At 41.2% G+C, this 15765-nt stretch overlaps 1 protein-coding gene across 1 annotated transcript; it reads left to right on the top strand.

Annotated features, from left to right (window-relative positions):
• The first annotated feature begins 3164 nt into the window (after nt 1-3164).
• PPP1R3E (protein phosphatase 1 regulatory subunit 3E) lies at nt 3165-4268 on the top strand. The gene has a single exon (XM_056500990.1). The coding sequence runs from the start codon at nt 3256-3258 to the stop codon at nt 4213-4215; it is 960 nt and encodes a 319-aa protein (XP_056356965.1). The 5' UTR covers nt 3165-3255; the 3' UTR covers nt 4216-4268.
• The last annotated feature ends 11497 nt before the right edge of the window (nt 4269-15765 follow it).

The following is a 15765-nucleotide window of genomic DNA, read 5'->3' as shown; positions in this document are numbered from 1 at the left end:
TGCTATTTAAATCTGCAGAGGGAGAGAAATCTGGAGGAATGAAAACAATGCCTGAGCACCGTTTCCTAAGGCTGTTGACAATAATTGCAATTTAAGACCACCTGCTCTTCTTGCCCTATAATAGAGCAAAGCTGCATGGCTCTAGAATTTACAGGATGCTGTCTCTGTTAGTGCTGGCACCTTCAAAATTATCTTGTCATAAAAATACTATTTTCCAGCAAAAAGATAATGGGTATTTCTTTAAAGGGGGGTAGCTAGGGGAGTACTAATGATTTCTATATCAGCTTGGTTTTGACAGTATTATTTACAAAAGAATCTTGAAGAATGTCCTTACCATAGCACTATAAAAGCAGAGGGAGATTAGGCTTCAAAACTTCAGTGTTCAAAATTTTGTGAACTACATTAAGATTGAGAGGGGGTGGTGGATGGCTGCCTACTACTGCATACATTAAACCATAGTTTCTGTGTGTGGTAGTGCTTACTTGCTTCTAAAGATTTCAGCATTTGCTCTGTACAAATATTTATAGTAGGCAAACCCAAAATTGCTTTTTAAATTTCGTTTACAAATGGTGCCTGATGCTTCCTATCTTTAATTCAAACCACAGTTTCCATGTCACAGAGGCTGCAGGCTACTTGAGGAAATGTCTATGTGTATATTTGTTAAATTTCATGCTCAAGACTTTCATTTACTGCATCTGTCTTAAAATTCATCGGAGGGGGCAGACCAGCTTGGTAGTAAGGACACCCTCAGAAGTGAAAGGCGTGGGTAAGAATTCCCACAGCACACTTGGCAAGTGAGCAAGAGTAAAAAGAAAGCAGCAGCATCCTCATATTCAGTGAGACTTGCTGGGAATGTTTGGATTGAGAGAAGAAAGTGAGAAATACTATTGTGAGAATTCTGGTGATGTTTACACAGTGACAGTGTTGAGACAAAGCTGAGGTGCCCCCATATCTCATGTTGCCTTGACCTGGCTAGTCCAGAGCTTATTGTGTTGGATTGGGTTGGGGTTTTTTTCTTTCTTTTCAATGTAATTTCTCAGGTTTTATGCTATTTTTGTGCTTACTACTTTGGAGTAATTTGTATTTTCAACTCAGTTACATGAACTACCTGACCTGCAATCACCAGAGAATAAGGAAGTTGAGGTTTTTGATTCCATGAAATATCATGGTTGTGGAAGGGGAGACCTGAGAAAGAAAAAAAGCAATAGTATTACTCAAGTTTATGATAAGAAGTTGGGCAACTAACATTACCAGAAGAGGGGAAGTGAAACTTTACAAGGTACCCCGCTTGTGTAAAGTACAGCAGAAGCTAAATTATTCCAAAGTTGTGTTCCCAGGCATACCACAAAAACATCCAGACCGGACTAAATATGTAATTTGGTTTAAACCTATTTAGCTTACTGGTGCTGATAGTTTCACAGTGGTTTAAAAATGCAAAGATCGCATATTGATGTAGAAAATAAAGTTCTCTCTACTTGATTTAAAATGAACATCAGCAAAATGAACATTGGCAAAACCAAGTGTTAGTTCATTTAAATATGTTCATTATGACAGAAATTATGGAAAAATAATTCAAAAGGATGTAGCCCTAAAACCTGTTTGTACAATTATTTGAGTCTGTTCTTGTTCTCCCCCATATTAATATGAGTAGACAAAAACCAGACATAAATTCATGTTGTTTTACTGAAATATTCATTTCTGTGAGGGAGACACAGGAAAGAGACCTAAAAAAATCTTTCCCATGGTGTGCAGTAAAGGACAAGTGAGACAATTTAAAGATTCTGGGCTAATGAATTCAGATGTACTTATTTATGTTATTACTATTTAATTTTTCAAAACCTGTAATCAGGCTGCAAATGTGAGACAGTGGCACAAACATAATAGTATCAAATTTAATTCAGATGGGCATAATTTTCCCTACTTAACATCTGTCATTAGAAAGATTTGGAAGCCAGCAGCAATAATCTAGGAATTATTTTTATACGTATTAGTGAAGGAATTAAAGCTGCTTGTTCTAATATGAGACAGCAGGTAACTTTTCCCTGTGTTCCCGTGGTGGCCTTTTTTTTTTTTTACTCTTAGTCCTTATCAGGTTTACTTGTCCTATTCTTAATCTTATCAGCCGCATTTCCACTGCCTAGACTGTCAAAGGAACACCAAGTGCTGCAGATAAAATGCTAGAGGTGTAAAAAGCTCCTGCTCAGAAGCTAAATCAGAATCACATGTCAACACAGTTCAGGGTCAGACTCTGGTAGGATGGTAGGATCATTGTTTTTAATGCCATTTACTAATTAATAATGAGTGTCAGATTACGGAAAGTCTGGAATGAAGCGGCTTACTAAAGTGGTGGTTTAGCTCTTTGAACCTGCTGCACCAGAGTCTGTCATTAAACTGTAATTTATTTGAATATTGCTCAGCAATTTCCAAATGTTCTTCTGACAAGAGGCAGCATGGTTTTTGTTTCTCACAGTCATCCCCCCTTGTTTGACCCGGAGCTCCTTTTACCCCTATGGAGATGTGTGGCAGGACTGTGGCAGGTGTATTTTATTTTATTCGGCAGATGTACTGTAAACGCATTACAGCAGATGAGCTGGATTTCTTCCTTTAAATGTATACTGTGAGATCCAACTTGCAAGCCAGCTGTTTCTTATCGGCCCGTGTAATCTTCCCGAGCCCGGCTTTGCCTCTTCCTCTCTCAGCTATTTCTGTAACGGGATCGGACGAGCGAGAGCGCCGCTATGAATTTTAATGCTTCCACTGGGGAATCCCTGCCGCCTCCTCCTTTTGGATGAGATCCTCGAGGAAAGACCCAGAACAGAGCGAGTGGGGGGGAGGAGGAGGAGGAGAGGGACGTCGTATCCGCGGTACTGGGGGAGCGGCAAGGGGGAGGCGCGGGCTGCAGTTCGGGACCGCGGCGAGGCCGGCAGCGAGCCGGACGCTGGGGCGGGTGGGAGCCATGGGGAAGGAAGGATGGCTCGGGGCGTGTGTCGCTGCCTGACCGCGGCACGTCACCAGCGGCAGCAGCCACAGCAACGCGGTCCCGCCGCCGCCCCCGCACACATGAACCCGCCGGCATCCCCCAGGGCCGGCCGCGACCTGGACAGCGCCGGGGGCATCCCGCTGGCTCCGGGCGAGGGACAGAGCCCGCGGACCGGGCGCTAACACCGCCTCGCCGTCCGCACGCCGCGGTCCGAGAGGAGGAGCCCCGGGTGCCGCGCCAGCCGCCGGCCCCTCCGACGCTCCCGCCGGCACCCCATGGATAAGGCGGGCTCGCTGCACAGCTCGGTGCCCGGGCCGCCGCCCCGGCTCTACCTGCCGCGCAACTTCAGCTGCAGCGCCTGCCTCTATGGCAGCCTGGCCGAGCAGTGCCGGGCGGGCTGCAGCCCCGACGGCGACGCCGCGCCCACGCCGGTGGTGCGGGAAGCGGCGGGCGAGAAGCCGCCGCCGAGCCGCGGGCGGGAGCCCACGCTGCCCGCCGTGCCCCCCAGCCCCACGCAGCGCCGCCGCGCCAAGTCGCTGCCCACGCCCGGCGACCGCAGCCTGCGCCCCGCGCTGCAGCAGAGCCCGGCGCGCCGCAAGACCGTGCGCTTCGCCGACTCGCTGGGGCTGGAGCTCACCTCCGTGCACCTCTTCTGCGAGGCCGACCTGCCACGGGTGCCGCTGCCCGCGCCGCCTACGCCGCGCCCCGCCGACCTCCTCAAGACCAGGAAGCCGCCGGCGCTGGGCGACCTGGAGCCGGTGCTGTTCGGGCCGCCGCCGCCGCTGCTGGAGCCGCTGTTCCCGCCGCAGCCCGGCGCCAGCCCCGGCTTCGCGGAGCGGGTGCGGCAGCACAAGGTGAGGCTGGAGTGGGTGCGGGCAGAGCCGGCGGGTTTGCGCGGGGCCGTGCGGGTCCTTAACCTCGCCTACGAGAAGGTCGTGTCGGTGCGCTACACGCTCAATGGCTGGGCCAGCTGCGCTGAGGCTGCCGCCACGTACCAGCCGCCGGGGCCGCCCGACGGCATCACCGACCGCTTCGCCTTCCTGCTGCCCCTGGGCCCCGCCGCCGCCGCCGCCGAGACCACGCTGGAGTTCGCCGTCCGCTACCGCGTCGCCGGTGCCGAGTACTGGGACAACAACGAGGGCAAGAACTACCGGCTGCGGGGCCGGCAGCGCGTCCCGCCCGCCGCAGGGCCCCCGCAGGACCCCGACAGCTCCGCCTGGATCCACTTCATCTGAACCGGGGGGCGCGGAGCCAGCCCAGGCCCGGGGGCTCGGCGCACTCCCCGAGAGCCACCCGGAGGAGTTTTCCCCAGTTCTGTTTACAGAGGGGTGATTTGTGTTTTCTGTGTCACTAGCGGGGCTGGGGGAACCCTGGCTCGCCTCCCAGGCGCTGGCGGGGTGTGGGCAGGGATCCCCTCAGTGTCCCGAGCACTGTGACTTCCACCAAAGCAGCGGCTGATGGCCGGGCTCGGGTGACAGGGGCCGGGAATGTGCGGGATTTGCCGGCCAGGACCGGGCTCCTCAGGTGAGTGCACATCCTCCCGGCCCCGGAGGTCAGGCTGAGCTGCTGTCACCTCAGCAGGTTACACGGAGGGCACTACCACAGGGCGTCCCTCCGTCCTGTTCGCCTAATCCTGCTCAAGCAAAGCCCGGCTCCAGCCGGGCTGGATCCGCCCTCAGCGCCTCCCTGACCCTCTCGTGTTAATTGTCCCGCGGGGTCAAGGGCCTGGTAGTGCGGGCTGAGGGACAGGGTAGTTCCGAACCCAAAAAGACAAAAGTACGGATGCCCCAAGGCATAGTTGTGTTCCATTATGCACTGAAAATGTTTGATAAAAAGCAAAGATTTGAAGTTTTTTTTTTTTACTTTTGAACCCTATTTCGGTTATTTAATCATAGTTAGAAATAAAAGAAATCAGCATCGCATCCTGTTTGAAATGCAATTCATTGAGGGATTTTTAAAAGAAAGTGTTTTGGTTTAGAATTTGTGTGATACGTTGATGGAAAAGTTTGTCAGGATCTGGTGTTTGTTTCAGTCGGATTGGTTCCACAAAGCTGCTTGTGTTCAGGTCAGCAAGAAAGTCGTGGAATTGCACCAAAGGAAGAGAGACAGCAAGAGCTGAATCCGTATTTCCAGTCTGCATCAGGAGCAACACCTTCATTTTTATTCCTGCTAACAGTTTAATTAAGCAGTATCAATGCAGGAGCCTGCTTTCTGATTTCCTGCTCCAAATTCTTTGTCATAATTTCAGTAAGTGATGCATTTCACAAAACTGGTGAGGTTTAATCAGATAAATCAAAGTTCTACCTTGCCATATAAAATATATCAATCAAAATTACACAGCATACTGGCTTCTGCCTTCAAAGATATGTTTTAAATTATATTAGCACTAAACAAAGCATTTTCCTTTTTAAACATGCTTTTTCAGGAGTTCAGCTGAATACAGGTGTGCTGGTGCCAAATCTGGGTGCTAATTTTCCAGGATTGAGGCATGTGTCTGTTTGCTGGAGAGGGGCCTCTGCAAATATAACTTTTGAGAGTGGTAAAACCATGTCAGTGTAATTTTCTGGTTGTGAAGGGCTGTAAGATCAGGCCTTTAGGTTTTGCATTTTCTGTAGGTTGTTTTGGGATGAAATGCAATTTTTTTTTTAAAACTGCATTTTTGTGTTTCTTGAAAGGGTTAAGTGTCCCAAGCAGTTTGAGTAATGTGTGGAGTAATGAGTTCTCACAAAACCTTTTTACTCTGGTGAGAATTGAGAGCAGTTTTTTCTCCTGAGGGTCTGATTCAGTCAGAATAATTAAACTTATAAATTCTGGGGGAAAAAAAGAGATCTGGAAACTCAATAGAGAAAGAGTATTTAATTTCATTTCAGATTACTGGTTCTAATTTAATGAAGGAAATAGCAAGACTGCTTTCTGTAGTATTGGTAGCTTGGTTTTAATTTCCCAATCAGTGTTCTAATCCCTGTGATTTTAATGAAACCAAACTTAGCAGAAATACACTGTCAGCATCTTCTGAGTATTTCGCATTTTAGTATATTAAGGTCCCCACCTTGTAATACAGTAATCTGTGAGTTACTAGAACACGTTTATCAAGCTAGAATTGCACAACTAGGGTCTTAAAATGTTCATGATTAAAACATATTAAGTGGTGTATCTGATAAAGCAAGCCCAAGTGTCTTTTAGTTGAACTTTGCTTTTTATAAGAGCCTTAATACTGGAGAGAAAGAAAAGGACTTGTCTCCATTTGAAAGCACTTTGAAACCTGGTAGAAATATAGCAAACCATCATTTATTTATGTTGTAGCTTTCCAAAGCTTGGCCTTTTTAAATGGCAGAGTGAACTAACAGCATTTATGTGGACTAGTGAAAATGCTTGGAGAAAAAAGTAGTTTCTATGCATTTTAGATCAACTGATGCTGCAACTTTGCTTATGAAGTTTTAACAAGATTTCCTGTTTATTGTTTCAATGGCTTTAAAAAACACAGGCAGTGCTAAAGAGCATTTTTAACATGGAACAATTCTAGAACTCCAAAATTATTTTCCAATGATTGGCAGTTTTCATTGTCGTTTGATTTATGCAGCATATGTAGGTCTCTAAAAATTCTCCAGAAGTGTCCAAAAAAGTTTTAAAACCTCCTCCTAGCACCTGTGGCTTAAACACTTTCAATTTGAATTACCTAAGGGGATGTACCTGTATCAAGTGCACAAGGAGGTTGTTGTACTTGAATTTATTTTTAATCATGACTTAGGTGAACTTACTATTGTTCTTGGCTGGAATTTTACAGGCAGAATTGGGCTATGGCTTTGTAATACTGTTCAGATATTTTTGGTCTTTTATTTATGGCCACCTTTGCTTAACACCAATCTGAATATTCAACCTTTTGAAGTCATAGCATACCAGCAGAGTGTTTTGCAAAAATTCTCCTGAGCAGTTAATCCTGACCTCAACCTAAATTTTGTGAGTAACTTTGTGAGCTTGATCAGAGATTATTGATAAGACATGTGCAAGTCCAGTAAAAGACATGGTCTTGTAGAAGATTTAGAGACTGCTCCATTGTAATGTCTGGAAAGGGAAAGCTGCACCCAGCCAGCTTTGACCAGAGAATGCTATTTATGATATTGATGAAGTCTGTGGAAGGAGATTGAGGTGTTTTCATAGAAATTATCAGTAGCATATGCCAAAGCTGCACTATTTCGATTACATATTTGCATTTTGTCACATGAATTTATTTCCAAGAAAGGTTCATTCACATTTCCAAACACATGTTCAGTTTAAATGGGTGGGATTATTTTTCCACTGGCAGCATTCATGCTTTTTTCAATCCATTAGATTTCAATCTGCATCCATCTATTCCATCTAATACTTGCTAGAAGCATTGTGATGAAATATAAATATCAAATTATATTTATATAATACATAAACAATGACTTTGAAGAGAAAAACCTGTGTTGAAGGGGGTGATTTCCAAGCTGACAGGACACCAATTATTTTATTGGGAGCTTGACCAAAACATCTTTTTAAAATCATATTTCTAAAGAATATTGTTCAAGAAAAGCTTTCACAAGCAAAGTTAAATATTTGAAAATTTTCCAGCCAATCTCTGGAAAAAATGGTTTTATATGCATGAATGGGGTCCATGCCAGCTCCCTTTCCAAGTGATACCAGAATGGTTTAGGCAAGGCAATAATCTTTAGGTTGTGTACTTCACTTGTAAGTGAATTCTTCATTGCTTATGTCACTGCAGGTGCAAAAATGTGTCTGTCATCTATGGTGCAAAGTTGTAGCTTTATGAAATGTGCCGTGTTATTTTATGTGCACTATAATGCTCATTTATACAGCTTCACACTGGAACTGGTAGGGGTTTTGTATGCCTTCTGTGGCAAGATTTTGGAGATTTACCCTAATTATTAGAAATCCTAAAACAAATGAGAATTATTAAGTGACTGTAAATGGAATTTCAGATAGCTAAACATATTATTTATTAGCATAAAATCAGTAACTGAAGGTGTCATACTCATGTACATAATTTCAGGTAAATTAATTTTTTTCTCCTTTTAGCATTTGCAAGTAACTTTTTGATGTGAATGTGTGTGCCTCAGTATCTCAGTAAACAACAGAGTAAGTGCACACTCAGTTGTTTCAGCAGATGTGAGGGGCAAATATATCACTTGAATGAACAAATGTCTGTTCATGCATGAGCATCATCCCTTTACAGATATATGAAATGTTTTTTCCATAATGCCAATAGGCAAGCAGCTGCTAATTTTAATGTAAAGTAACCTGCAGAAATGCTCAGAATCTGATTTTTTAACATATCATATATTAAAAATTTTATGTGCCTTTCAGCATTTCCTAGAAATAAAGCTCATGTGTTCCTTAGCTCTCCCACCACAAGTCCATTAATGAACTTGTCATTGAAATTTTTACAAAAATACAATAATCCTAATTCCTGACACATTTTTAGCTGTGCCAGAAATCATGTAACTATAGCAGCCAGAAGGATTTGATAATATTTTCCCATATTACAGTAAAAGAAATGTCAGTCAGAAATATAACTTTCTGGTACACCTCTACATTTATATAGTTAAATAAAAAAATAACCAGTTGTGACTATAATTAGGATTATAGGATATATTTGTTGCGTATATTCACCTCTCTGAAGCCAGAAGTTCTAGTTTTCTGTGAAATCTGTTCGTGGAGACCTGGCCTTTTCAGTTTCTACTGTTACTTATCTGATGCTGCATAATGCATATTGTTAAAATTTTTTGATGGATTTAATCTGTCTGCAGGGTTTATATCATGAAACAAAAATGCTCAGTGCAAGAAATATCTGAAGTAAATTACTTTTACCTTCCAGCTATTCTGCATGGCTTTTTGGCAAATCTTCAGTAATTCTGGTTCCTGTAGGTACTCCATGTGCACGTGCTTGGAGTAAATGGAAAGATTACTTAATGGAAGAGAAATATTTTTGAGCACTGAAATTAAGGATTTTCCAACATACATAATTCCAGGGCAAGAAGTAAATATAGTAAATATTTCTGTAAAACCAATCCTACTGTCCCTATGTAGAGCTGATCAGTATGTTGTTTAAAATGGAAGACAGTGGTGTATTTCAAAATTAAACTTGTTCAGGGAAACACACCTGTTTGTTTCAGTGAAGGTTTTCTCAGGTTCAGCTGATAGGAGAGAATTGCCCTAAAACAAAGAAGTGGTAAGAGTATTTCCTTACATCTATGTATGGGCTTGAATGTAGGTCTTCCATAAACAAAGTGGATACTAAGCTATAAAATCACTTGCTATCACAGGCTATTGCTTGGAGGTTTTCTTTATCCAACTTACAAATACTGTTTGAAAATACCCTCACAGAAAGGATTTTTGACCCTGGGTTTCCTCATCTTGTGTGAATATTCTCTTCATTAACCTCTCTGGCTTTTGCTTGAAGCCTCTGTTGTTGAGGAAAGGTTTGATTTTATTTTTATGCTAGATAGGAAGATTATTTTATATTCGATTTCTGCAGGGGAAGACAGGAATTTTTTTTTCCTTGCAATTTTCATTTTTTAGATGTTAAACAATAGCATGAAGTATAAAAATGGCTTGAAATAACATATGCACTAGTGACTCCAAAGAATATAGCTAAGAATAATGTCAAGTGTGAGTTGTGCTTTTAAAAAACATATGTGCTTTGATCTAGAAAGGCAGGGAAAAAGTCCTAGTCTCCAGTGCAAACTATTAATGCCAGGGATTTCTTTCTATGCAATTCTATGGTGCACCTGTTTTTATAGGGATTAACTTGATTGGTGTAGTTCATGTATCAGTGTGTTATGTATAGAATACTCTGTTTAAAGTGTCATTAAGAAAACTGTGTGTCTTAAATGGTGTTACAACTTTAGGCTCCTTTTTGTCCAACCTGACTTCACTAAATCATAAGAAATTCCTCTGAATAACAATAACAGGACAACATTTCATAACACTGCATAATGAAATTTCACATGTTACACTTATCACCTTCTACAAAAGTTGTGTTACTGTTGTTAGTTTTAAAACTTTTGTATTTCTGCATCTTAAAACAAAAAGCCAAATTGTGCTACACTTTTAAACACAAAGAGCTAACAAGTGTGTTTTTAAAGCTTATTGAAAATAGTCAAACTAAAATTGGCTGGGATTACTCACATGTCAAGTTTCTGAACTGTGGTATAAAAAATGTTTTGTGTACCTCCTGTGTCCCCTTCATGGAGGGGCACCCTGGGTGCAAAACCTGCCAACATCTGGACACCAATCCAGGTTGTGCTGCAGGAAAATTGCTGTGATAGAATTGCTGTTCTTGGAGAGGTTTGAACAAACCCAACTCCTCCCTTGTGGTGTTACACAAATAGAGGTTCTGTCTGTTGAAGAGACTGTTCTTCAACATGCAGGTTTTTATTACTGTTTCTTTAATTTACTGTGACTTCATTCTGAAAAAAAAAATGTTACTTAACTCTCTACTTGACTAGTAAATTACTTTTGGTTGTAGTGTCTTCTGCAATGTTTATATTTCACCAAATAATGTTTGTTTCTAATGTTTGTAAAAGTTAATGTACTATCACGAAAAGTCAAAATCAACATTTTCTAATTATGCCTTGTAATTTACTAGCCTTACAGTATTTCAGAAAATTTTCCACCAAAACTGCATCTAGTCACTGCTTGTCACAATTATGAAAAAGATATATTTATAAACCTGTAGCTTTTAGCTGCCATTAAAGATTAGTGAGACAAATCATGAGCATGTGGTGACTATAAACTTTTTTCCTTAAACTGACAAACTGTGATTTTTTTTTTTGTTGAAGATCTGAAGCAATGATATTCCAAAACCTCCACTGTGCATGTTGGGATGTACCTGCAAATCTGAGACCAATACCTGATATTTGGGGCACGTTTCCCAGGCAGCCTGTCCTGAGGGTGTCTCCACTGAGTGACCTCTGAGGAAGCTGCAGGAGTTCTGCTGAGGGGATGGGAGTGGATGTAAATGGATGTGGCTGATTTTATTGTCTTGTTTCAACAGCACCATTTCAGCCCCATTTTAGCGTTTTGTGATCGAGGAAGGGCTGCCTGAACTGCAGAGCTGAGCTGTTCCAGTATCAGCTAAATGATCCCAAGCACTCTTCCAAATATTCTTTCTTTGTTCATTGCCTATGTCAAAATATTTGTTTCTTGAATTGTTACAATGTGCTTCTATTCAATCTTTTAGTGTACTCAGCATCTTCTCTTGCAATGCCAAGAACAGTTTTCAGCTTTTCTTTATCTAACACTTTTAAAGTATTTTTTATAATACATAGAAAAGCCATATAGCCACAAGGAGAAAAAATGTTCTGTTTGTTCTCATGTAATTGGTACAACTTATTTTTCTATCCTCTTTCAGGAACATCTGCCTACCTGTCTCATTAATACTTTATTTTGTGCGTGTATTTCTTTGGAAGGGTGCAGTAATTAATATTAGCCCTAGATTTCTTTCCTTTTTTTTCCAGAGGGAATTTTTCATGATTTAACATCCATCTAATCTTTCTGTTCAAGTAAAAATGAATTCTTACCCCACATAAATGACAGAATCCAGAACTATTTTCTTAAGCTACCATTACATAAATATTAGACTGTTTTAGTTAGAATCACAGAGTGTAATTTAGATTTCTTTTTGGTAAGGAATATGCTTTGAATTTAAAACTGCTGTTATACTTGAATGGTCCTGAAGTAATGAGATTACAGTTCTGAGTGAAGATTATAATGAAGATTAGTTTTACTTTGTTCTTGGATTAATTTTTGGGTTTTTTTCACTTTTCCATGGGACAGTATATTACTATGCTAATTCATGTGATGATTAATCAGCATTACATGTTGTAGATAGTCTTATTAATAACAGGAGTTAAAATAAGTGATGTATTCAGTTGCACTACTATTAGTGATGATAATAATAATAATCATTGTGGATGAGGGTAATACACTGCAGGAAAAAAGAGATGTACAATGGTGATAATATACCAGTTTTACCACTGCCTTTGCCTTTCCAGTTGTGGCACAAGTGAGGGCTTGTCAGAACAGCCAGGAGAACACTTAATTCTGTAATTTTCTCTTGATCCAGACCCATACAGTAAAGAAGGGAGGCAGGTGATGGCAGAAAGCAGAAATTCTCCTGTGTCCTGAGAAGTGCAAACTCATCCTCCTGTCCTGTGGATTGACTTTCATGGTCAGAGAAAGGTACAAGTGCTGTATCTGCATTTAAAGCCTTCTCTAAGCAAAATACATTCAACAGCATAAATAATTAAATGCTATAAACAAATGACAAATCAAACAGCCTAATAGCAAAGGATGTAGGATACTTGTACTGCATTAAAATAGATTGGGTCTGAAGTGACTGAATTATGCTTTGTCAGGAAGAGAGAGACATCAATACTGTGGGGCAAACTCGAAGCAATCCAGATACCACAGAGTCAATTCTTCTGCCAAGGACTGTTCTTAGACTGTGGCTCAAGCAGTGTGGGGAGAGTGGAGAAAATTACATTAAGGACACTCCCAAGCTGCTCTCAAAATTTGTCTGTGCTATCTGCAGCATATCTTGGTGGTAATTTGCAATGACTGGACGTTGCTCGAGAGTTTTAATGCCTTACAGATCCTGTTCATTGGAAATAGCATCCCCAAGGCTGCTGTTTTCCATCAGTTCAGTCACATGACGATGGGTACAACGAGGTTGAAGTTAATTTCTTTGTTACATGCTGTGCTGTGAGAACTGTGTTTGTATGTTTTAAACATTTGCAGTGGAGCAGGGTTTTCATCCTTTTTTGCTGCTCTTGCATTGCCGTGGGCGAATGGGTGGCCCGGAGCTGCGCTGAGCCTGCAGCCCTGGGAGCTGGAGGCCCCAGGAGGCTGCACTCCCTGCCCTGGCTGCCAGGTCCCAAGTGCCACCGTGTGGTGAATCTCAGCGATTATTTAGCAGTCATTTCAGTCAGGGCACCGTTTGTAACCTGAAGCATTTTTTTCTACTGGTCACCTGCGTTTATTAAATAATTCTGCGATATTCTTAGGTTTCCTTTCTCTTCTCCAGAATATTTAGTGCAGGTGGTGCAGTTCCCTTTGCCTCTTTGCTGTGTGATCTCTTGACATCACAGCAGAAAAACCTCATGTGCCCAGAGATTGATTGATTGCTGCAGTTCCGTTTATTCTCTCGGCTGGGCTGAAGATGGATATCACATCCTTTCTCTGTCAGTTTGGCAGATTAAAACTCAGTGATGGGAACCATTTCTACGTGGAGATTTTAGATTCCCAACCTATCAATCTGAAGGAAAGGGAAAGAGGATCCTTGGCCACAGGACATCCCTTGTCTGCAGACACTGGCTCAGGCAAGCATTGGAGACTGAGATTTGCTGCACTTCTAATCAGAGCTGCTTAACAGATTGTCTCACTGCTCATTTACTGAGAGTGAAGCTGACATTGCTCTTCTTTTATGCTCATCAAAACACTGCCAAGTGTTTTGATGTATTTTAGTTCTTTTCATTTTAAACATTAATTTTTTTCCTCTCTCTCTAGTAAGAAGTAACAGTTACATGATTTCTATTTATATACATAACAAGCTCAAGATTCACAAAGAGATACAGCACCCCATTGGCTGAAAAACAGACAAAATGTAAGGTATTCAAGCTTTTGGGGACTTATGTTGATAAAAATCTTGGAAAATAAAATATGGTTGGAAAACTTAGTTCCAAGTTTAGTTTCTATTAGCCAGACAGATAATTGGGGAGATAAAGGGGTTGGTACTTGTGGAACAGTGAGGAAGTGTTGGCACAAAGAAAGGTGATGATATAATTAACCCCCAGGAGATACAGATGTAATTATTGCTTGTGGGATTATAACTTGCTGTAAACCAAATCTCTCTATTGAATCTATAATGTATATAAATTATCCTGTAATTGTAATTGTTAAGTTCTTAAGCTCAGGATCTAGACTTAAGAGGTCACAGATAAAGTTATTATTTTTGTAAGAATCACTTCCTTTATTAATTTCTATAGGAGCACACACTAGTGAACAAGTTTGACATTTTCCCCAACAATTTATACAACAGCATTTAAAATTGTGTCACAGACCAAAGGTAATGCACATTCACTCCATCTTTTTATGTTGATTAAAAACATTCATTGTGGATTCATGTCAGCAAGTGCTACATTCATACTCTTGCAATCTGGTTTATCAGTGCCTGGTGGTCTGCCTGAGGCTTCCTGCTGATGCTGAACTTAGTGAAGGCATGAGATGCTTGGATCTCTGCTTGGGTAGCAAACATCAAACCAGGAAGGACACACCTTTTTTGGCAGCATAATTCAGGTAGTTGAGTAAATTGTAAAAAGGTATAAAAATATTTGGTCCAATACAATAATTTATCCTAAACTGCTGAACTCTTGGCATAAACCACATTAAAAAAAAAAAAAAAAAAAGGCACCTAATTACCCTTGTTCCCATTTTAAGAGGAATAAGTCACTTTAAAGTTGTATAAAATTTTAAAATAGTTATAGAGAGAGATGTTCTTGATCCTCCTCTTTAAGCAATGGAGCATCACTTTTCCACCTGTACACCATGAAAGAGAGGCTGAATTCAGTTTTGGGTACTTTTCCCAGACAGCTGTCATTTATCCACACTGATGTATGTAAACTGCTAATACAGTTTAAAGGGACCAAGTTTAAGAAAAGATCGTTTGCCAGTTTTTATTGTTCCCCAGCTACCCTAGGTCATTACAGAAATTACTGTTTTATTAATCAAAATACAAGAACATTTTAAAGAAAAATGGTATAAAAATGCATTACAGTGCTCTGGATTAATCTCTACAGGGAGATCAACAACAGTTACACACTACAGGGTAAGGAATGAAGGGCCTGCTCTCTAGTCAAGTAGGAAAAAAAGATGTTGAAAGGAACAGTATCAAATAGAAACATTTCCTGCATTCCTACCTCAACTTGCCTGCACTTACTGTATTTGAAACAAACTTTCTCTTCCGAAGTGCACCGGGTGTGAAAGGCTCAAGCTGAGGCAGGGAGATGTAAAGGAGCCAGGACCAAGCTCCCAGCTGTCTGAGCCCTGAAGGTTGTCACAATAAATACTACATGGAACTGTGAATAATGCATAAGTACTGAGAGTTTTTGAAACGTTTACAATAGGTTTACAAAAGCCTTTTGTTTATCAACCACTGCCAAGTTAGAACTTCTGTGGAACAGTCAAACTCCCTCTTTCCTCTTACCCATTTTGCAGTTCAACTCCTGTGAAGATGAAACTGTCTTAAATACACAGTGGTTTCTCTCTTGGCAGGTCTTTGATGTGTAACTTGTGCAGCAAATTTGCTCCTAGGATTTAAACCCAAAAACCACCATAGCAATTACTCTGACATCCCTTCAGATAATAAAAAAACCCTCTTTTTATACATTAGAAAGGTTTCTGTATTACCAGCAGTGTATTTACGCACTCTAGAAGGTCTGTGATTCACATCCCTTCAGAAAGAAGGAACTTTCAAAGGATATGAATTTTGCTTTAGTCATCTTACATGAACTAAGCATTCCCCTGCTTCCTCTTAGATGAGCTTAAATCATTGGGGATTGTTGCCGTTTTATGCTTAGTTGCTAATAATAATTTTAAAATTGTGGGGGAAAGTTTGAGATCAAAACTCTGCTGTGCTACTGTGTTTTCCTAAAGTGCAGATGTGTACAGCTCCACCTTACATTAGATGTTTAGTTGTCACATTAACTTTGAGTTCACAATTGAGGATTCATTAAATATTAAGC

The sequence above is a fragment of the Oenanthe melanoleuca genome, chromosome 11, assembly GCF_029582105.1.
Source record: "Oenanthe melanoleuca isolate GR-GAL-2019-014 chromosome 11, OMel1.0, whole genome shotgun sequence".
Lineage (NCBI taxonomy): Eukaryota > Metazoa > Chordata > Aves > Passeriformes > Muscicapidae > Oenanthe > Oenanthe melanoleuca.
This window is presented reverse-complemented; position numbering and strand designations above follow the sequence as displayed.